Source organism: Panthera leo, chromosome C1 (genome assembly GCF_018350215.1).
Source record: "Panthera leo isolate Ple1 chromosome C1, P.leo_Ple1_pat1.1, whole genome shotgun sequence".
Classification (NCBI taxonomy): Eukaryota; Metazoa; Chordata; class Mammalia; order Carnivora; family Felidae; genus Panthera; species Panthera leo.
The window spans coordinates 126,558,178-126,575,454 of NC_056686.1; the positions used below are offsets into that span (position 1 = coordinate 126,558,178).

Below are 17,277 nucleotides of genomic sequence, written 5' to 3' on the forward strand. Positions count from 1 at the left end.
CCAAATTTTCAGGGAAATATTACGAAAAATTTCACATACTCAGGGCGCTTGGGTGGCTCAGTCAGTTGAGCGACTGACTTCAGTTCAGGTCATGCGTGATCTCATGGCTCGTGGGTTTGAGCCCCATATCGGGCTCTGTGCTAACAACTCACAGCCTGGAGCCTGCTTCTGATTCTGATTCTCCCCCTCTCTCTGCCCCTTCCCTGCTCATGCTCTCTCTCCTTCAAAAGTAAACATTTAAAAAAATTAAAAAAAACAAATTCACATACTCTATACACTCCACCTCAACACTACCTTTTTTTTTTTTTAAGTTTATTTGAGAGAGAGCGAGAGCACGCAGGCTCAAACGGAGGAGGGGCAGAGAGAGAAGAGAAAAAGGGAATTCCAAGCAGGCTCCAGACTCAGCTCAGATCATGACGCAGGGCTTGATCGATCTCACAATCCTGAGATCATGACCTGAGATGAAATCAAGAGTCAGTCACCCAACTGACTGAGCCACCCAGCCAGGCACCCCAACACTACTGTCAATATTACTCAGACACACACATATTTTTACCGTATTATTTGAAAAATGCATAAAAATCAAAATACTTCACCCCTAACTATTTTAGCATTCATCTCCTAAGAGTAAAGACATCCTATATAGCCACAGTATCTTTACCATACCAAGAAAATTAAATAATATTTAATTCCATAAAGTCTATTACCTAGACCATCCTTAAATTTCCTCAATTGTGAATAATGTCCTTTATTACAACTGTTTTTTGTTTTTTCAAACCAAGACCTAATCTAGATTTATACTTTATATTTGGCTCTGTTCTTTTTCAAACACAAAACACCTCTTACCCAAAGTTGTTGGTGGAGTATGTGCTTCATATAAACTAAGTAACAGACTGATGCTACACTAAATAAGGGATAAAAACTGAAGTTAATATTAATTATTTTAGTGTGGTACTCATTCCCTCATGCTTGAGTGCTTGAGCAGCTGCACCTTTTCTTTTCCTTTGCCTATCAGAGTTACTAAGTCCTGTACAGATCTGAGACATGCGCCCCCTGCAACCTCATTCTTATTGCTACCATCCAACTCTTGCCCAGGTAACTACAACTATCTCATTATTAGTTTGTTGTTATATGCTATACATCAATGTCCCATTAATCTACCTTTAAAAAAGAAAGGTTCACATATATTCCCCTTTTTTATCAAGAAAGGTCTGAACTTCCCAACCTGAGATTTTAAGGCTCTGCGTACCTACATGCCTCACACCAAATCATCCTCCAGATGATCTCCAATTTGGCTCCTCTATTTCAATCATGATAATCCTCACTGCCATCAATAAACATGTCCATTTTCGCCTGTCCTTTTATTCATGCCTCCCTCCCTCCTAACCATCAACTTGAGAGGGTATCTAACAAGTTTCCACTTCTTCAAAGTTTTAACACTAGTTCTTCATCATCATCATCATCATCATCATCGTTTACTATTTATTCTCTCACAAAATATTCTGTCATAGTCTGAAGGAGCTTCCAATCCAAGTTATTAAAGTTTAAGACACATTTATACATTGATAATTGAAATCGGCATTAGAGTTTTGGGTTTAAATCTGTAGTCACATATAATGATCTTCCACTTACATAAAAACTGAATTTAACATTGTCTAAATAAGCTTGTAACAACTGCCATGTGCCTAGAAGTGAATTATTAGCATAGACTGAATTTGAAACAAACAGAAGTTAAAAAATACCTTTTGAAAATCAACAAATCTCGATTTATTTGTATCCAGCAAGAATCTCCTTCTGTTGGCACAAACTGGATTTCGGCAGATGTTCGGCTGTGTGTATTTGAACTGCTGTTCTACATCCTTGATCACTGTCTGACAGTCCAAGCACAAAAATGTTCCACTCACAAGCTCTGGGTGAACTGGATGAGTCCGTACCACCTGCCCACTGATGCGAGTGAGCAAACCAATTCTCGATGAGGTAAGTTCTCGAATTCTGTTTAAAGACAGATGTACCATTAGTAAATATTGTAAATATTCATTTTCAACCTAAGAAATATTTCCATTTTAATGACAGGGTATTCAATGATAATTATGATAAAAACAAAAAACCAAAAAAAAAAAAAAAAAAAAAAAAAAAAAACTAAATAAACAAATAAATAAATGGAAAGAAGGAATTCTTTGCAGATTCTTCTCCAAGAATGATTTAGTCAATGTGCCTATTCCTAAATTACACAATGCTTATGTATTCACAGCAAAATACACAAATATGAAAAAGTAAATAAAGGACACCAAAGAAATGAAATTATAATTATAAAACAAGATGATCCCATTTTATATGCAAATATATTTTTTGCTTACCTACTATTTCTAAATAAGCTGTATTAGTCTCATAGTAATCATACGAAAGACCTCAGCAACTCAGTTTAGAAACACTTCCTTTACCTCACAAACTCATTTTATATTAAATAACTTGGCCACTTTACAAGTAATTTCAGCAGTTTAAGTTTCCAAAATATCAGTTCAATTTCTTCCACTGTATTTATTCTTTAAATAACTGCTAAAGGGGGGCGCCTGGGTGGCTCAGTCGGTTAAACATCTGACTTCAGCTCAGGTTATGATCTCGCGGTCCGTGAGTTCAAGCCCTGCGTCGGGCTCTGGGCTGATGGCTCAGAGCCTGGAGCCTGCTTCCGATTCTGTGTCTCCCTCTCTCTCTGCCCCTCCCCCGTTCATGCTCTGTCTCTCTCTGTCTCAAAAATAAATAAAAACGTTAAAAAAAATTTTTTTTTTAAAAAATAAAAAATAAAAAAAAATAAATAACTGCTAAAGGGAAAAAATGTTTTTAAAGTTATGCCATTTAAGCTCTGACAAAATTTTTCAAAGATTCATGAAATTCTCTAGACTATTTTCAGTTTTCTTATTTTCTCACTTGATTGATTTCTCCCCAAATGTCCCCTGCAAGATGTCCTGAAATACAACAATCCCCAGAAGCTGCTTTAACTTACTTTCCATTTCATCTCCCTAGAAAAATGATTTCTCCAAAACCAAACTTTATAGATAACTGAACCTAACTCTTTACATATAGAAGACTACCACCTCCCTACTTTTCTAACCATTAAGTGATGTGTATACTGTTTGGTGAATTCCTTTCCTTTCAAAGAAGAATCTCTTACTTGTGTCTGGTAGGTAGGTCTTGGAATGCAACATAAAAATCCTTGGCAAGAGGAATCTCTTTTCGGTCTTTGACAAAGGTTTTCAAGGCCCGACATAGGTAAGGGTAAACTCTGAAAAGCAAACAAATAAAAATCACATGACATCTTCAAGAGGCCTACCAAGGCCCCCTTTACCTTTCATGCTTGCAAACAGCTAAGACTAAGCAATTTCACCTGGTTACAACCAAGCCTTAAAATTTAACTATGCAGGACACTTCTATCATCTACTCTAGGTCTATGAGTGTCTTCCAATCCTCTCCTAGCCCAACAAATAGATCTAAGACAACAGAAACACCAACGATAAAATCCTATACCCAAATACCTACTATCTTTATTTATTGTATTTTGTTGTTGTTGTTTTGTTTTATTTTAAATCCAGTATAGTTTACATACAGTGTAATATTAGTTTCAGGTGTACAATACAGTGATTCAACACTTCCATACAACACCCGGTGCTCATCACAAGTGCACTCCTTAATCCCCATCACCTATTTCACCCGTTGCCCCATCTACCTCCCCTCTGATAGCCATCAGTTTGTTCAGTATAGTTAAGAGTGTGTTTCTTGGTTTGTATCTCTCTTTTTTCTTTGGTACAATTACATATTTAAAAAAAAATAAAGACAGCAAGGGCCAGCAATTTAAGCAATAGAACAAACCAGACTAAAATTATTTCATATCCAATCCCAAAAGGTTCCTGAACTTAATTTCTTGTAGATTAAGAGATAAGGGAATTATAACAAATAAATTCAGCTTCATTATTCAATTGTGAAAACAGAGCTATAATATTTCATGCAATCTCTATTGACATGACTGACCCTAAGGAGGAAAATGATAAGGCATTATTATCACATTTCAACTGAATACATATTTATGTACACCAGCTTTTGTTTGTTTGTTTCATATATTAAAAAATTACAGTCCCTTAAGGAAGAGATGCCACAATAAATGAAAGACCTTTTAACCCACAGTAAGGAAACATAACAAAGCCATTATGAATGATGCAGCAGGTTTAGGAAAATGAAAGGTACTATTAAATATGACAGGCTGTCACAAGAGAAATAGTAATCAATGTAATCATAGCAATAAAATAATATTTGTATTTTGTTTCTTTTAAGGAGTTAAAATAACGGACATCTTTTCTAAGTTAACAATTTCAAATAATATGACAAAAATAATAAAAACAAAGATAAAAATCTCTAAATCTGAAGCATATTAAAATTATTTAAAGTCTGCTCTACATGCTTTTGTCTTTCTTAAAATTCTCAGATAATTGCATTTGTATTCTTTTTTCTTTCCTGTGCATGATTATGTTCTTTCCTTTTATAATCTAGTATTCTTTTTTTTCCCTTAACTTGCTTTATTTTTTATTTTCTTAAATTTACATCCAAATTAGTTAGCATATAGTGCAACAATGATTTCAGGAGTAGATTCCTTAGTGCCCCTTACCCATTTAGCTCATCCCCCACTCCCACAACCCCTCCAGTAACCTTCAGTTTGTTCTCCATATTTATGAGTCTCTTCTGTTTTGTCCCCCTCCCTGTTTTTATATTATTTTTGTTTCCCTTCCCTTACGTTCATCTGTTTTGTCTCTTAAAGTCCTTATATGAGTGAAGTCATAGGATTTCTGTCTTTCTCTGAATAATTTCACTTAGCATAATACCCTCTAGTATCCACGTAGAGGATCCACATGGATCCACGTTCCATCCACGTAGTTGCAAATGGCAAGATTTCACTCTTTTTGATTGCCGACTAATACTCCATTGTATATATATAACACATCTTCTTTATCCATTCATCCATCAGTGGACATTTGGGCTCTTTCCATACTTTGGCTATTGTTGATAGTGCTGCTATAAACATGGGGGTGTATGTGTCCCTTCGAAACAACACACCTGTATCCCTTGGATAAATGCCTAGTAGAGCAATTGCTGGGTCGTAGGGTAGTTCTATTTTTAGTTTTTTGAGGAACCTCCATACTGTTTTCCAGAGTGGCTGCACCAGCTTGCATTCCCATCTAGTATCTTTAAATAATCATTTGGCACCCACAGTACAGGCCACTCCTCTGTCCAAGATGACTATACCTAAACAATCTTGGTGGTTTACAATCTAGCAACACGGCCTCCCGTTTGGTGTCAAGGCCTAGTATATTTTTCTAGGTTTAATTCTTGATTGAAAAATGGACGAGAGGAGCAATATGTTATGGACATGAGAGCAAACTGGCACTAACAATCCACTTGACTGGTTAGACTGAAGTGTGTATGTCCTCTTGAGGTAGGTTCCCAGTAGCTGTTGCAGCTTGGTTTGTTTCAATAGTGGGATCTGAAGTCCTCTGAAAAATAAGCTTCTTCCTCTTTCTTTCTTTCTTTCTTTCTTTCTTTCTTTCTTTCTTTCTTTCTTTCTTTTTCTTTCTTTCTTTCTTTCTTTCTCTTTCTTTCCTTCCTTCCTTCCTTCCCTCCCTCCCTTCCTTTCATGTTTATTTATTTTGAGAGAGAGAGAGAGAGAGTTGCACATGTGCGCAAACAAGGGAGGGGCAAAGAGAATTCCAAGCAGGCTCCATACTGTCAGCACAGAGCCCAATGTGGGGCTCAATCTCGCAAATGGTGAGATAATGACCTGAGCCGAGATCAAGAATTGGATGCTTCCAGGGGCACCTGGGTGGCGCAGTCGGTTAAGCGTCCGACTTCAGCCAGGTCACGATCTCGCGGTCCGTGAGTTCGAGCCCCGCGTCAGGCTCTGGGCTGATGGCTCGGAGCCTGGAGCCTGTTTCCGATTCTGTGTCTCCCTCTCTCTCTGCCCCTCCCCCGTTCATGGTCTGTCTCTCTCTGTCCCAAAAAAATAAATAAAAAACGTTGAAAAAAAAAAAAAAAAAAAAAAAAAAAAAAAAAAAAAAGAATTGGATGCTTCTGGGAACCTGGGTGGCTCAGTTGGTTAAGTGGCTCACTTTGGCTCAGGTCATGATCTCATGGTTCATAAGTTTGAGCCCCATGTCAGGTGCTCTGCTGTCAGCAGAGTCCACTTAAAATTCTGTCTTCCTCTCTGTCTGTCCCCTGCTCGTGCTCGCTCTCAAAAATAAACAAACACAAAATAAATAAAAAATTTTAAAAAAGCGTTGCATGTTTAACCAAATGAGCTATGCAGGCACCCCTGAAAAATGAGCTACTTTTAGGAGACAGAACTGCTGCATAGCCTATGTACAAGGTATGAGTAGAGGTGTTTCTACTACCAGCCCGGACTTTCTACCTCCCTCACAACTTTTTCTGGTGTGTATTCTCACAATAAAATCTGCTGCTTATCACCCCCAACCATTCTTGATGATTGGAATGGCTAGAAACATTGAAACAGGTATTCCATCTCCCAGCCTACCATGTAAAGGAATGGGGCTGTCTCTCCTTATTCCTGGGTCTTAATTTTCTTTCACAACTGTCCACAATGTTTATTTTAACCTGGTTTTATTTATATATATTCACATCTGTTTAATCTAAATGCTGACAAAGATTTATGTAAAAAGATGTTTCTTGCTTTATACAGCAATTAAAAATAGGGGCATCGGGGTGGCTCAGTCAGTTGGGCATCCGACTTTGGCTCAGGCCATCATCTCATGGTTTGTGAGTTCGAGCCCCACATCGGGCTCTGTGCTGACAGCTCAGAGCCTGGAGCCTACTGCAAATTCTGTGTCTCCCTCTCTCTCTGCCCCTCCCCTACTCACGCTCTGTCTCTCCTTCTCTCAAAAATAAGTAAACATTAAAAAAAAAAAAATTTTTTTTTTTAATGCTTTCAAGTGGCGCCTAGGTGGCTCAGTAAGCTAAGCGTCCAACTTAAGCTCAGGTCATGATCTCACAGTTTGTGAGTTCAAGCCCCCATCTCTGTGCTGTCAGCACAGAGCCTGCTGCGGATCCTCTGTCCCCCCACTCTCCGCCTCTGCCCCTCCCCATCTCGTGCTCTATCAAAAATAAACATTCAAAAAAATGTTTTCAAAAGATTTTATATGACATGGAAAAATGTTATACTGTTATGTGAAATGGCAGGAGACTGTGTCTACAATATGATCTCAATAGTTACATACACCTAGAAATACAACAAAACGTGCCAGAAGATCCTTAGGAAATTCCATATTTGCAGACCTGCTCATGATGGTTATCTATGGATGGTGGAATTACATATGTATTCCCTCTACTCATCTCTACTTTCTCTATTTCCTACAACATACACATTACTTTTATAATCAGAAGAAAATTAACCTTTAAGAACAACAATGTCATTTCTTTAAAGACACCCCTGACCAAGAACAGGATCCACACACTTTCTCAAAATACCTACTCCTAGGGGCAAGGGAAAGAATTAAATGAATGACAGACCAAGAGCACTGAATGCCTGACAGAAAGTAAGCGATCCTCTGAAAACTTAGGAAAACTACATAGAAAGCAAAGGTTTTCAACATTTGGACGTGTCAAATATTCAGCTCCACAAAGACCTAATTTGTTCAGAGCAATACTAAAATGACCACTGGCTGTATCAAAGGGCCTCTCCTTCTGCCTCACAAATGAGTACTTCCAGTCCTAGAAGAGCTGGCTTCACAGGTTCCATGCCTATTTAAAGTAAAGAAGATTAATATAACATACCTATAGAACTCCTCTTGAATGGTGGTAGAAAGTTGTTGATTAAATTGCTCCAGGTCCACAAAACTCACAACCAATGTGTTTCTCTCAGGACGAATGAGCTCCTCTGCTAATTGCAAGTACTTAATTTCTCCATCACTGTTCTGGAACCTGTAGATACACACAAGTCCTATTAAATTGAAGAATTATGCAGTAAAAAGAAGAATCCAAATGCCTGATAAGTCGGTGTATCAGTTAAAATGACCTTTAGGGTCAGACAGGCTCATTTCACTAAGTGCATAACATGGGCAAGTACTTATCCCACCTTTCTGAAAAAAAAAAAAATTAAGACGCCATTTATCTCATAAGATTACTATGAAGTTTAAATGAGAGAAAGCCTGTAAATGCTTTGCACAGAGCCCAGAACACAGAAAAACTAGGCCTAAACTGCATTTCTTCATTTAATATTTTCTAATAAAAAAATGCCAACTATCCTTTTATTATTGTTGTATATAGTTAAGATTGGAAAATATTAAATGAAGAAATGCAGTTTGAAATCCAAAGATTCAATTTCTGTAGGGAAAACTGACAGACTAGTTGTTGATTTAAGAACATGAATAAAAATACAGAAATGAGGTGCTTCAATGCCCAAGTCCTCAGAAAAACAGAAACATATACACACAAAATTAAGGATTACCACCACCATTTTTGCTTTTTGTCCTTTTAACATAAATGCAGATTCACTTGGAACCAAAAATCAATTCCTTCTTCAAATACAGCATACCTAGTTGTCCAATATTTACTGAACATCTATCTGCAAAGCATTACACCAGAGATACTTAAAGCTAAATATGACAGTGTTGTTCCTGCCCTAGGACTGACATGATCATAGGATCATACCCTCCTATTAAAGAGGTAGCAAGAGAACCTAAATGTCCATGACAAATGAGTAAAGAAAATGTATACATATACAACGGAACACTACTCAGTCTTAAAAAGTAAATTCTGCTATACATGTCAACATTGATAAACCCTGAGGACAGTACACAAAATGAAATACGCCAATCATAGAAAGATAAATACTGCATGATCCTACCTATATGAAGTAACTAAATAGTCAAATTTATAGAATCAAAGTGGAATGAGGGTGGCTGGTGGGCTCAGTTGGTAGAGCATGTGACTCTTGATCTCAGGGCAGGGAGCTCAAGCCCCAGGTTGGTGCAGAGCTTACTTTAATTAATTAATTAATTAAATAGTGGAATGATGGCTGCCAGAAGCTAGAGCAAGGGAGGAAAATGTGTAGTTACTAAGCAAGTCAAGTGAGACTGAATAAGCTTTAAGAGATCTACTGTATAACATTGTATTTACAGTCAATGATAATGTATTGCATAGTTAAAAATTTGTTAAGAGGGTAGATCTCATGTTAAGCGTTCCTTTAACAAAAAAAAAAAAAAGGAGATACAAAAAATGTGGTGTGGGATTATAAATAATTCTGCCCAACAAGAACATCCAGAAAGGCTTCAAGCATTTAAAAGATGACATTGGAGGGGCACCTGGGTGGCTCAGTTGGTTAAGCATCTGACTTTGGCTCAGGTCATGATCCCATGGTTTGTGGGTTTGAGCCCCACGTCGGGCCCTGTGCTGACAGCTCAGAGCCTGGAGCCTGCTTTGGATTCTGTGTCTCCCTTTCTCTCTGTCCCTCACCCACTCACGCTTTGTCTCTCTTGATCTCTCATAAATAAATAAACGTTAAAAAAAAAATTTAAAAAAAGAGGACATTGGAATTCAGCCTTGAAAGATGTTTAGAATTTGAAAGAAAACAAAGCAAACACAAACACCAAAAAAACTCCAGTAGTGGTTAGACTCACTATAGATGTTTTCAAGTGGCAATGTCAGAAAAGGTAGAGGAATACAGAGATGACAGGCTGGTTGTGGAAGATGAAACTGGGAAGAGGAGCTGTGAAGAATTTGAGACTTTACTCCATAAACAAGGGCAAATCAAAGTTGGAATTCTGAGGGGGAGTTAACACCCCCCACCCCCACCCAAACAGAGTGATTTATTTCTCTCATTCATTATTATCCCCAGCATCCAGCTGTATGGTAAACTGCAAGGCAGTTAAGGCAATCATATTCTTCATTAAAATGAAACATTAATTGAGGACTTTTGTAATGTGGTGTGGTGGCTAGGTGGGGTTAAGGATGGGATTTACATTCAAGACGGAAGTGGCTGACAGGTAAAGACACAGTAAGTTTCATTACCAGAGATAATGGAAAATGGCACCTTACGAGCATAAGGGAAGAAAGGATTGGTGCTGCCTGAAAGATTTACAGAGTTTCACAAAGGAGGTATGAGTCTTTAGCTGTGCTTTGAAAGATGAATAGCTGTCAGGCAGAGAATAACAATGCTAAAGACGGGGGATATAAATTATGGTTTCAAATGTATCAGAATTTCATGAGATGGCAGAATTATGCACAATAATAAAAGTGTGGAAACAACCCAAATGTCCATGGATGGATGAATGGACAAAAAGTGGTATATGCATACAGTGAAGTATTATTCAGCCTTAAAAAGAAATCCCGACACAATGCTGTACACGTGGATGAACCTTGAAGACATTATGGTAAGTAAAATAAATTGGTCACAAAAGGCCAAATACCCCAAGTATAGCTCCAAGTACACGAGGTAACTAGAACAGTGAAAGTCATGGTTAAGTAGAATGGTGGTTGCCAGGTGCTGGGGCGGGGCGTTGGGCGGGGGGGAATGGGGAGTTAACTGTTTAGTGGCTGCAGAGTTTCAGTTCGGGAAGACCAGAGTTCAGTCGTTGGATGGTGGGGGCAGTTGCTTAACAAAGTGCATATACATACTTAATGACACCGAACTCTACACTTAAACAAGGTTAAATGGTAAGTTTTATGTATATTTTACAATTAAAAAAAATTTCACAAGACATTCCAAGGTCCATCCTCTTAAGGAAAGAAGTAATACATCTGCACGAAGTAACTGGCAGCAGAGGCGGAAACCCAGGCAGTGGGGGATTACGAGAGGCCAGGAGCCTAGAAGGCAACTTAAAAAAAAAAAAAAAAAAAAAAAAAAAGGTATGTGCGGGTCGGGGGCTTGCGGTGGAAGGAAACGGAAGGATGGAGGGAAGGAGGGGAATACGCTCAGACACTTTGAAGCAGGTCAGGGCTCACCCGAGCATCTGTCTGCCCTCAGGGTTCACTCGAGTGCCTTTATCTCCATGGGCTCCAAAGGCAGCCCGGGCCCTCGGCGCCCCCAACACCAGAGGCCTGGGTGCCCGGTCCCATCAGGACTCTGCAGGGGCCCCCACTCGGTCTTGCTACTACTTATGCTCCCGGAGCCTCCGTTTCCGCTCAGGTAACCAGGGGCGACGGGATCACCAGCCTTACAGGTTGTGAGGACTGAACGACGGGACCAAAGCGCTGCGCATACCCACGGCACTGGCAGTTTGAGGAAGGGCTCAAGATGGGATTTTACCGCTCGCGGCGACCTGGCTAAACCCCGAGTGGGGAATAGGACGCTCTGCAAGGCGCGCGGGCCCCCAGTTCCCCCCCAACATGCGCCGGCCCTAGGGCCCAGCCCGGCCCTGGGAGCCGCGAGTCGGCGGGCTCCCGGGCTCCGGAAGCGGACAGCGGCAGCTCGGGGAAGTTCCGCGAGGAAGGGGCGCCCGCGGACTTACTCCTCCAAGAAATCCAGGAACAGTTTCTGGCATTTCTCCGCCACCTCATCGCGGACTTCCAGGTGCTGGCTGCCGGCGCCCGGCTCCGCTGCCGCCGCGAGGTCCATGGCTGTTCAGTGCTAAGGGGCCGCCACCGCCACGCTCCACCACTACCAATCACTTCACCACAGACGCCACCACTTTGCGCGCGCCGCCGCCGCTACCGCCCGCCCCCTCGCCCACAGGGATTGCCGGAACCAATCGTGGCGCAGGAACTCGAGGATTTCGCGCCAAACCTGCCCAATGAGCGTGGCTTCTGCATTAGTCCAGCCCACAGAGCCGGGATTTCGCGCCAAATGCAAAGACCGGGAGGAAGCCAGCGGGTTCTGCCTTTGCGCCTGCGTAGTGTGGTCTTGTCGCTGGCAATTTGGTTTCTGCAACAGATTTACGAGTGGGATCCGTGTTCCGGTGGCTTTTCACATGTTTTTCATATCATTTCACTGATATTAATTGAGCAGTAGACATAAAGCTCTATGGAGGAGAAAAATGAGTAAGATTCAGACCTGCTTGAGCCGTTGTAAGTGGAGGAAATATAACTGTGCAAGAGCCCAAAGAGATACAGACGTAGTACCAGGTACGGAGTTTGGCAGTTACTGTGGTTAATTCCCCTCTTAAACAGAACTGTTGGCTTGCGCCCTCTTGATTTTCTTTACTCCCTCTCAGGCCGTCTTTACCCCACTTCCTTCCACTTGCTTTTTCCCCATCTCTTTGGCTATTCTTGGTTAGCCATCTATTGCTGGTGCCTCTTCTTTAGTGAGTTCCTGAAGTGGTCTGGTCCCAGAGCCTTCATTTCTCCTGAAACTCTGTTGGGCGACCCTCTTCACTCCTGTTGTGGGATTGTTGAGCGAGCCCTGTCAAGAAGGAATTCTTGAGAGGTTTTACAGTGCAACTTAGCAATTTTAAGGACAGGACCTGTGGGTAGAAAGACCTACACCTTTGCTGTATGAAAGCTGGTGGTTATATAGTGTTCAAGGGGGAGGAGGGGACGTGCAGGGAGTATTAGATCATTACTGTTTTCTTCGAATTTCTACTTGTAAAACTACTTTCACAAGATTTCTCTCTTTCTATATTAAAAATGTAGCAACCAGCAAGTATTTGATCCTTATCAGAACTATACAGGCTATAGGTCAGCCTTCTAGACTAAAGGTGAACATTTTTCTGCTTCTATCCCTCATCATCATAGCTTCTGGGTGCTGATGACTTCTACCTTGTGTATCACCAACTGGGATTCTTTGGCCTGTAAGAGATTAAGAGAAGCCTGGACCATTTCCTTCTTGAGGTTTCCACACATGAAAAAATTTTTTCTTAAAGCCAAACAGGGTGACAGAAGTTATAGTAATTACTTTAACATCAGCCCCCCCCCCCCCCACACAGATACACTCTTCACATACCAGATTTAACAAAACAGTCCATTGCTGATGATGTACTGCAGTGTATCTGAGACTGTATGTATTACCTCATTTGAAGGGGATTGGGAACCATTGTGGCCCTGTATCCCTCAGCTCTTCACAAGCTCCAGATTCTGGACATCACCACTTGCATGCATTTTAGGAGCCTCAGACTCACTGTGCTACGGGACAATCATAACCCTCATGCACTAAGAATGGATTCAGAAGATAACCAGGGCAGTTTGCTGACCCAACTGTGTCTCTTCCTCTCCAAAGTTCTCATCTTTCTTTACCATTTTTCCTTTCTGCCCTTCTCTTTCTCTTCTATCCTCAGCGTCAATTTCTCAGAGCTTTAGTCTCATGTACAGAAGGAAAAAAGCAAGGAAAAAGAGTGCAGAGTTCCAGGCTAATTTGGAACGAGGCTCGCTCAGAGAATTGGGATTTCCTCTTCTCAGCATTCCACAACTCACAGATCCTCCCTTCTTCCCTCAGACATGCACGTCTGACCCAGAATAGTAGCTCAGGTCTCCAAGTGAGGGTTGTGGGGACACCTTCCATAGCAGGAGCAGGGTGTGGGTTATGAAACATCTCTGTGCTATATCTCAGAGAGTTGTATGCCCGTGTGTGTGTGTGTGTGTGTGTGTTTAGGTCTGAGACTGCTATCCTTAGAAAGGCGTGCTTGCAAGGTTAGCCTTTGGCTGGCATTTGGGAACTTGACTGGTAAAAGTTTCCTACACTGATAAGACACTTTCCCTAAATGAAAAGGATGGCTCACTATGCCTAAAATGTTTGTGCAAACAATTTGGTTTGTGCTGAATTTGTTCTAAAAACTGGAATCTTGATATGTGCTAGGTAGAGGGTGCCTGTGTGACCTGCTCCCAGTAAAAACTCTGAGATTCTTTAATGAGCTTCCCTGGTAGACAGTGTGACATTCATTGTTACAGTTTGATGCTGGGGCAGAATTAAATGCATTCTATATGACTCCATAGGAAGAGGACTCTGGGATGTTTGTGTTTGGTCTCCTTTGGACTGCTCCATGTGCATTTTCTCTTTGCTCATTTTATTTTCTATCCTTTTGCTGCAATAAATGGTAGCTGTGAGTATAATCATATGCTGAGTCCTGTGAGCATTCCTAGCAAATTATCAAAACTGAGGATGCTTTTGTGGACCCCCAGTACAACATACATATCTATTTTTACCTTCTTACTAAAGAGAATTTTAAACATAAACAAATGTACACAGAATAGTATAATGGACTTCCATTATAAGCTGCAATAACCATCAACATGTGGCCATTCCTGCTCCAATCACACACCTCTCTACTTTTCCTTCTTCATTATTACTATTATATTTTTTTTAAAATCTGTTTTAGAACGGTCTTAGACTTACTAAAAATTGCAAAAGATAGTACTGGGTTCTTACATATTCAATGCCCATTTTTCCCTATTGGTAACATCTTACTTTAAAGAACCAACTTTTTAAATAACTTTTTAAAGAACCAACTTTGGCACAGTACTAGTAGCTAAACTACATACTTTTTATGGATTTTGCTAGTTTCCCCCTAATGTCCTTTTTCTCTTCTGGGATTCCATCCAGGATACCACATTACATGGAGTTATCATGTCTCCTTAGACTCCTCTCGTCTGTGACAATTTCTTAAAAAAAAAAAATTTTTTTTTAACATTTATTTATTTTTGAGACAGAGAATGAATGAGGGAGAGTCAGAGTGAGGGAGACACATAATCTGAAACAGGCTCCGGGCTCTGAGCTGTCAGCACAGAGCCCGACACGGGGCTCGAACTCACAGGCCGCGAGATCATGACCTGAGCCGAAGTCCGACACTTAACGACTGAGCGCCCCTCGTCTGTGACAATTTCTTAAACTTTCCTTGGTTTTGATGGCTTTGATAGTTTTGAGGTATACTGCTAAGATATTTTGCAAAACATTCCTCAGGTGGGATTTGTCTGATATGTTTGGCATGGTTAAACTGTGGTTATGGGTTTGGGAAGGAAGACCACAGAGGTAAAGTATGGTTCTCACCACTCTTTTATAATTTTACAAATCCTAGATATAATATCATTTCATATGTAGATATTTCAGAATGAATCTCTAAAAGATATAGGTTATTGGAATATTACTCAGTAATAAAAAAGAATGAGATCTTGCCATTTGTGACAACATGAATGGACCCAGAGGTTATTATGTGAAGTGAAATAAGTCAGGTAAAGACAAATACCAGATGCTTTTACTTATAAGTGGAATCCAAAAAACAAAACAAATGAACGAACAGAAACAGAATCGTAAATACAAAGAACTGATGATTGCCAGAGGGGAAGGAGGTAGGGGGGGATGGGTGAAACAGGTGAAGGGGATCAAGAGGTACAAACTACCAGTTATAAATAAATCATTGAGATGAGAGTACAGCATAGGAAATATAGTCAATAAAATTGTAATAACAGATGGTGACAAATGGTGACTGTACTTATGGTGGTGAGCACTGAGTAATGTATACAATTGTTGAATCACTATGTTGTACACTTGAAACTAATATAACATTGGATGTCAACTATATTTCAGTTAAAAAGGGCTATTTTTCCTGAGACATATCTTTGGCTGGGAAGGAATCTTCCTTCAAACAGCTGTAGCAGAGCAGATTAATGATGCTGGTTCTTTTAAATCTAACTGTAATCTTTTCCTGGTTTACCACTACTTTAATTTACTATGAATAAAACTAGCAGATTAAATTTTTATGTGATTTATTTTAGCTGATGTGCATTATTCAATAAGATATTTATCAAACATATGAAAATATCAAACATAAATTTTCTTTCAAACATAGTCAATCCCCATCTTATAAAATATGTAATATATCCAGGGGTGCCTGGGTGGCTCAGTCGGTTAAGCATCCGACTTCAGCTCAGGTCATGATCTCACAGTTCGTGGGTTTGAGCTCCGTGTTGGGCTCTGTGCTGACAAGCTTGGAGCCTGAAGTCTGTTTCAGATTTTGTGTCTCCGTCTCTCTCTGCCCCTCCCCCACTTGTGCTCTATGTCTCTCTCTCTCTCAAGAATAAACATTAAAAAATTTTAAAAAATATATAATATATCCTACTTCTTACTAATAAAATAAAAAAAATTTTATGCTAGCTACTGACCAATTAGGTTTCAGCAGTACTTGATGAAATGTCTTTTTAGTCATTTGCCTTTCTCTTTAGTTACTTACATATGAGAAGTTTGAACATGATGTCTATCAAAAGTAGCAGTGTGAATGATGGCAGTTTTAGCTATTTTTATGTAATACTTATTTAATTTTTCCCCAAAGCTAAAAGTCAGAATTATACACACACAAAGAGTTACTGAAAAAATATTTAAAACTGTCATACTTCTCATTTCATAATTTATTTATTTAACGTTTATTTATTTTTGAGACAGAGAGAGACACAGCATGAACGGGGGAGGGGCAGAGAGAGAGGGAGACACAGAATCGGAAGCAAGCTCCAGGCTCTGAGCCATCAGCCCAGAGCCCCACGCGGGGCTCGAACTCGCGGACCACGAGATCGTGACCTGAGCTGAAGTCGGACGCTTAACAAACTGAGCCACCCAGGCACCCCATAATTTATTTAAACTATACCTTACATTGTATTATTATAAATTAAAAGAATGAGAAACTGCATACAAATTTATTGTTGTTTTTATAGCTTTTATAAAAATGGGTATGTTAGTGACATTGTATCTATGTTATTTTAATATTGATTTGACTGCTTTTAATCATAAGTTTTATAAATTGTATTCCATATTTTGTTTCCCAGTGGTTTTTAGACTATTTCTTGAAACAAGTACTAACATGTCTGAATTGAAAAATGAAGTTGTATTTTTTCTAACAAACAGTAAGTATGATTAAGCTGACTTATTATTTTTTTACTTTTTAATTTTTTTTAATATTTATTTTGAGAGAGAGACAGCGTGTGAGCAGGGGAGGGGCAAAGACAGAGCAGGAGACACAGAATATGAAGCAGGCTCCAGGCTCTGAGCTGTCAGCACAGAGCCCAATACTGGGCTCAAACCCACAGACCATGAGATCATGACCTGAGCCAAAGTTGGACGGTTAACCGACTGAGCCACCCAGGCACCCCATATTAAGCTGATATAAAATGAGGATGGGCTTTGCTTAGTGGGTTAAATGGTGGACATTTCCCAGACTTTGAATGACCTAAATCTTCAGCTCCCAGATTTTGATGAAAACATATTTTTAAAAGATTATAAAATGAAAGCACTTCATTAAAAAATGAACACACATATATATGCCTAGCTTAAAGATACATACTGGACTATTTACAAAAGAAATTATATGA

General features: G+C 39.8%; 1 protein-coding gene across 2 annotated transcripts in view; it reads right to left on the reverse strand.

The window, feature by feature from the left end:
• Positions 1–11,695, reverse strand: part of MCM6 (minichromosome maintenance complex component 6) — a 38,900-nt gene extending 27,205 nt beyond the window's left edge. The window contains exons 1-4 of one of the 2 annotated variants that reach the window (XM_042948593.1): positions 11,502–11,695; positions 7,828–7,974; positions 3,170–3,280; positions 1,743–1,992 (exon numbers count right to left, since the gene is read on the reverse strand). In XM_042948593.1, the coding sequence (XP_042804527.1) occupies positions 1,743–1,992; positions 3,170–3,280; positions 7,828–7,974; positions 11,502–11,608 (615 nt within the window). In that variant the 5' untranslated portion in view covers positions 11,609–11,695. Of the gene's footprint in view, positions 1–1,742; positions 1,993–3,169; positions 3,281–7,827; positions 7,975–10,995; positions 11,355–11,501 lie in introns of those variants that run through there. The other variant, XM_042948594.1, reaches the window with a different exon arrangement.
• Positions 11,696–17,277: the final 5,582 nt, after the last annotated feature.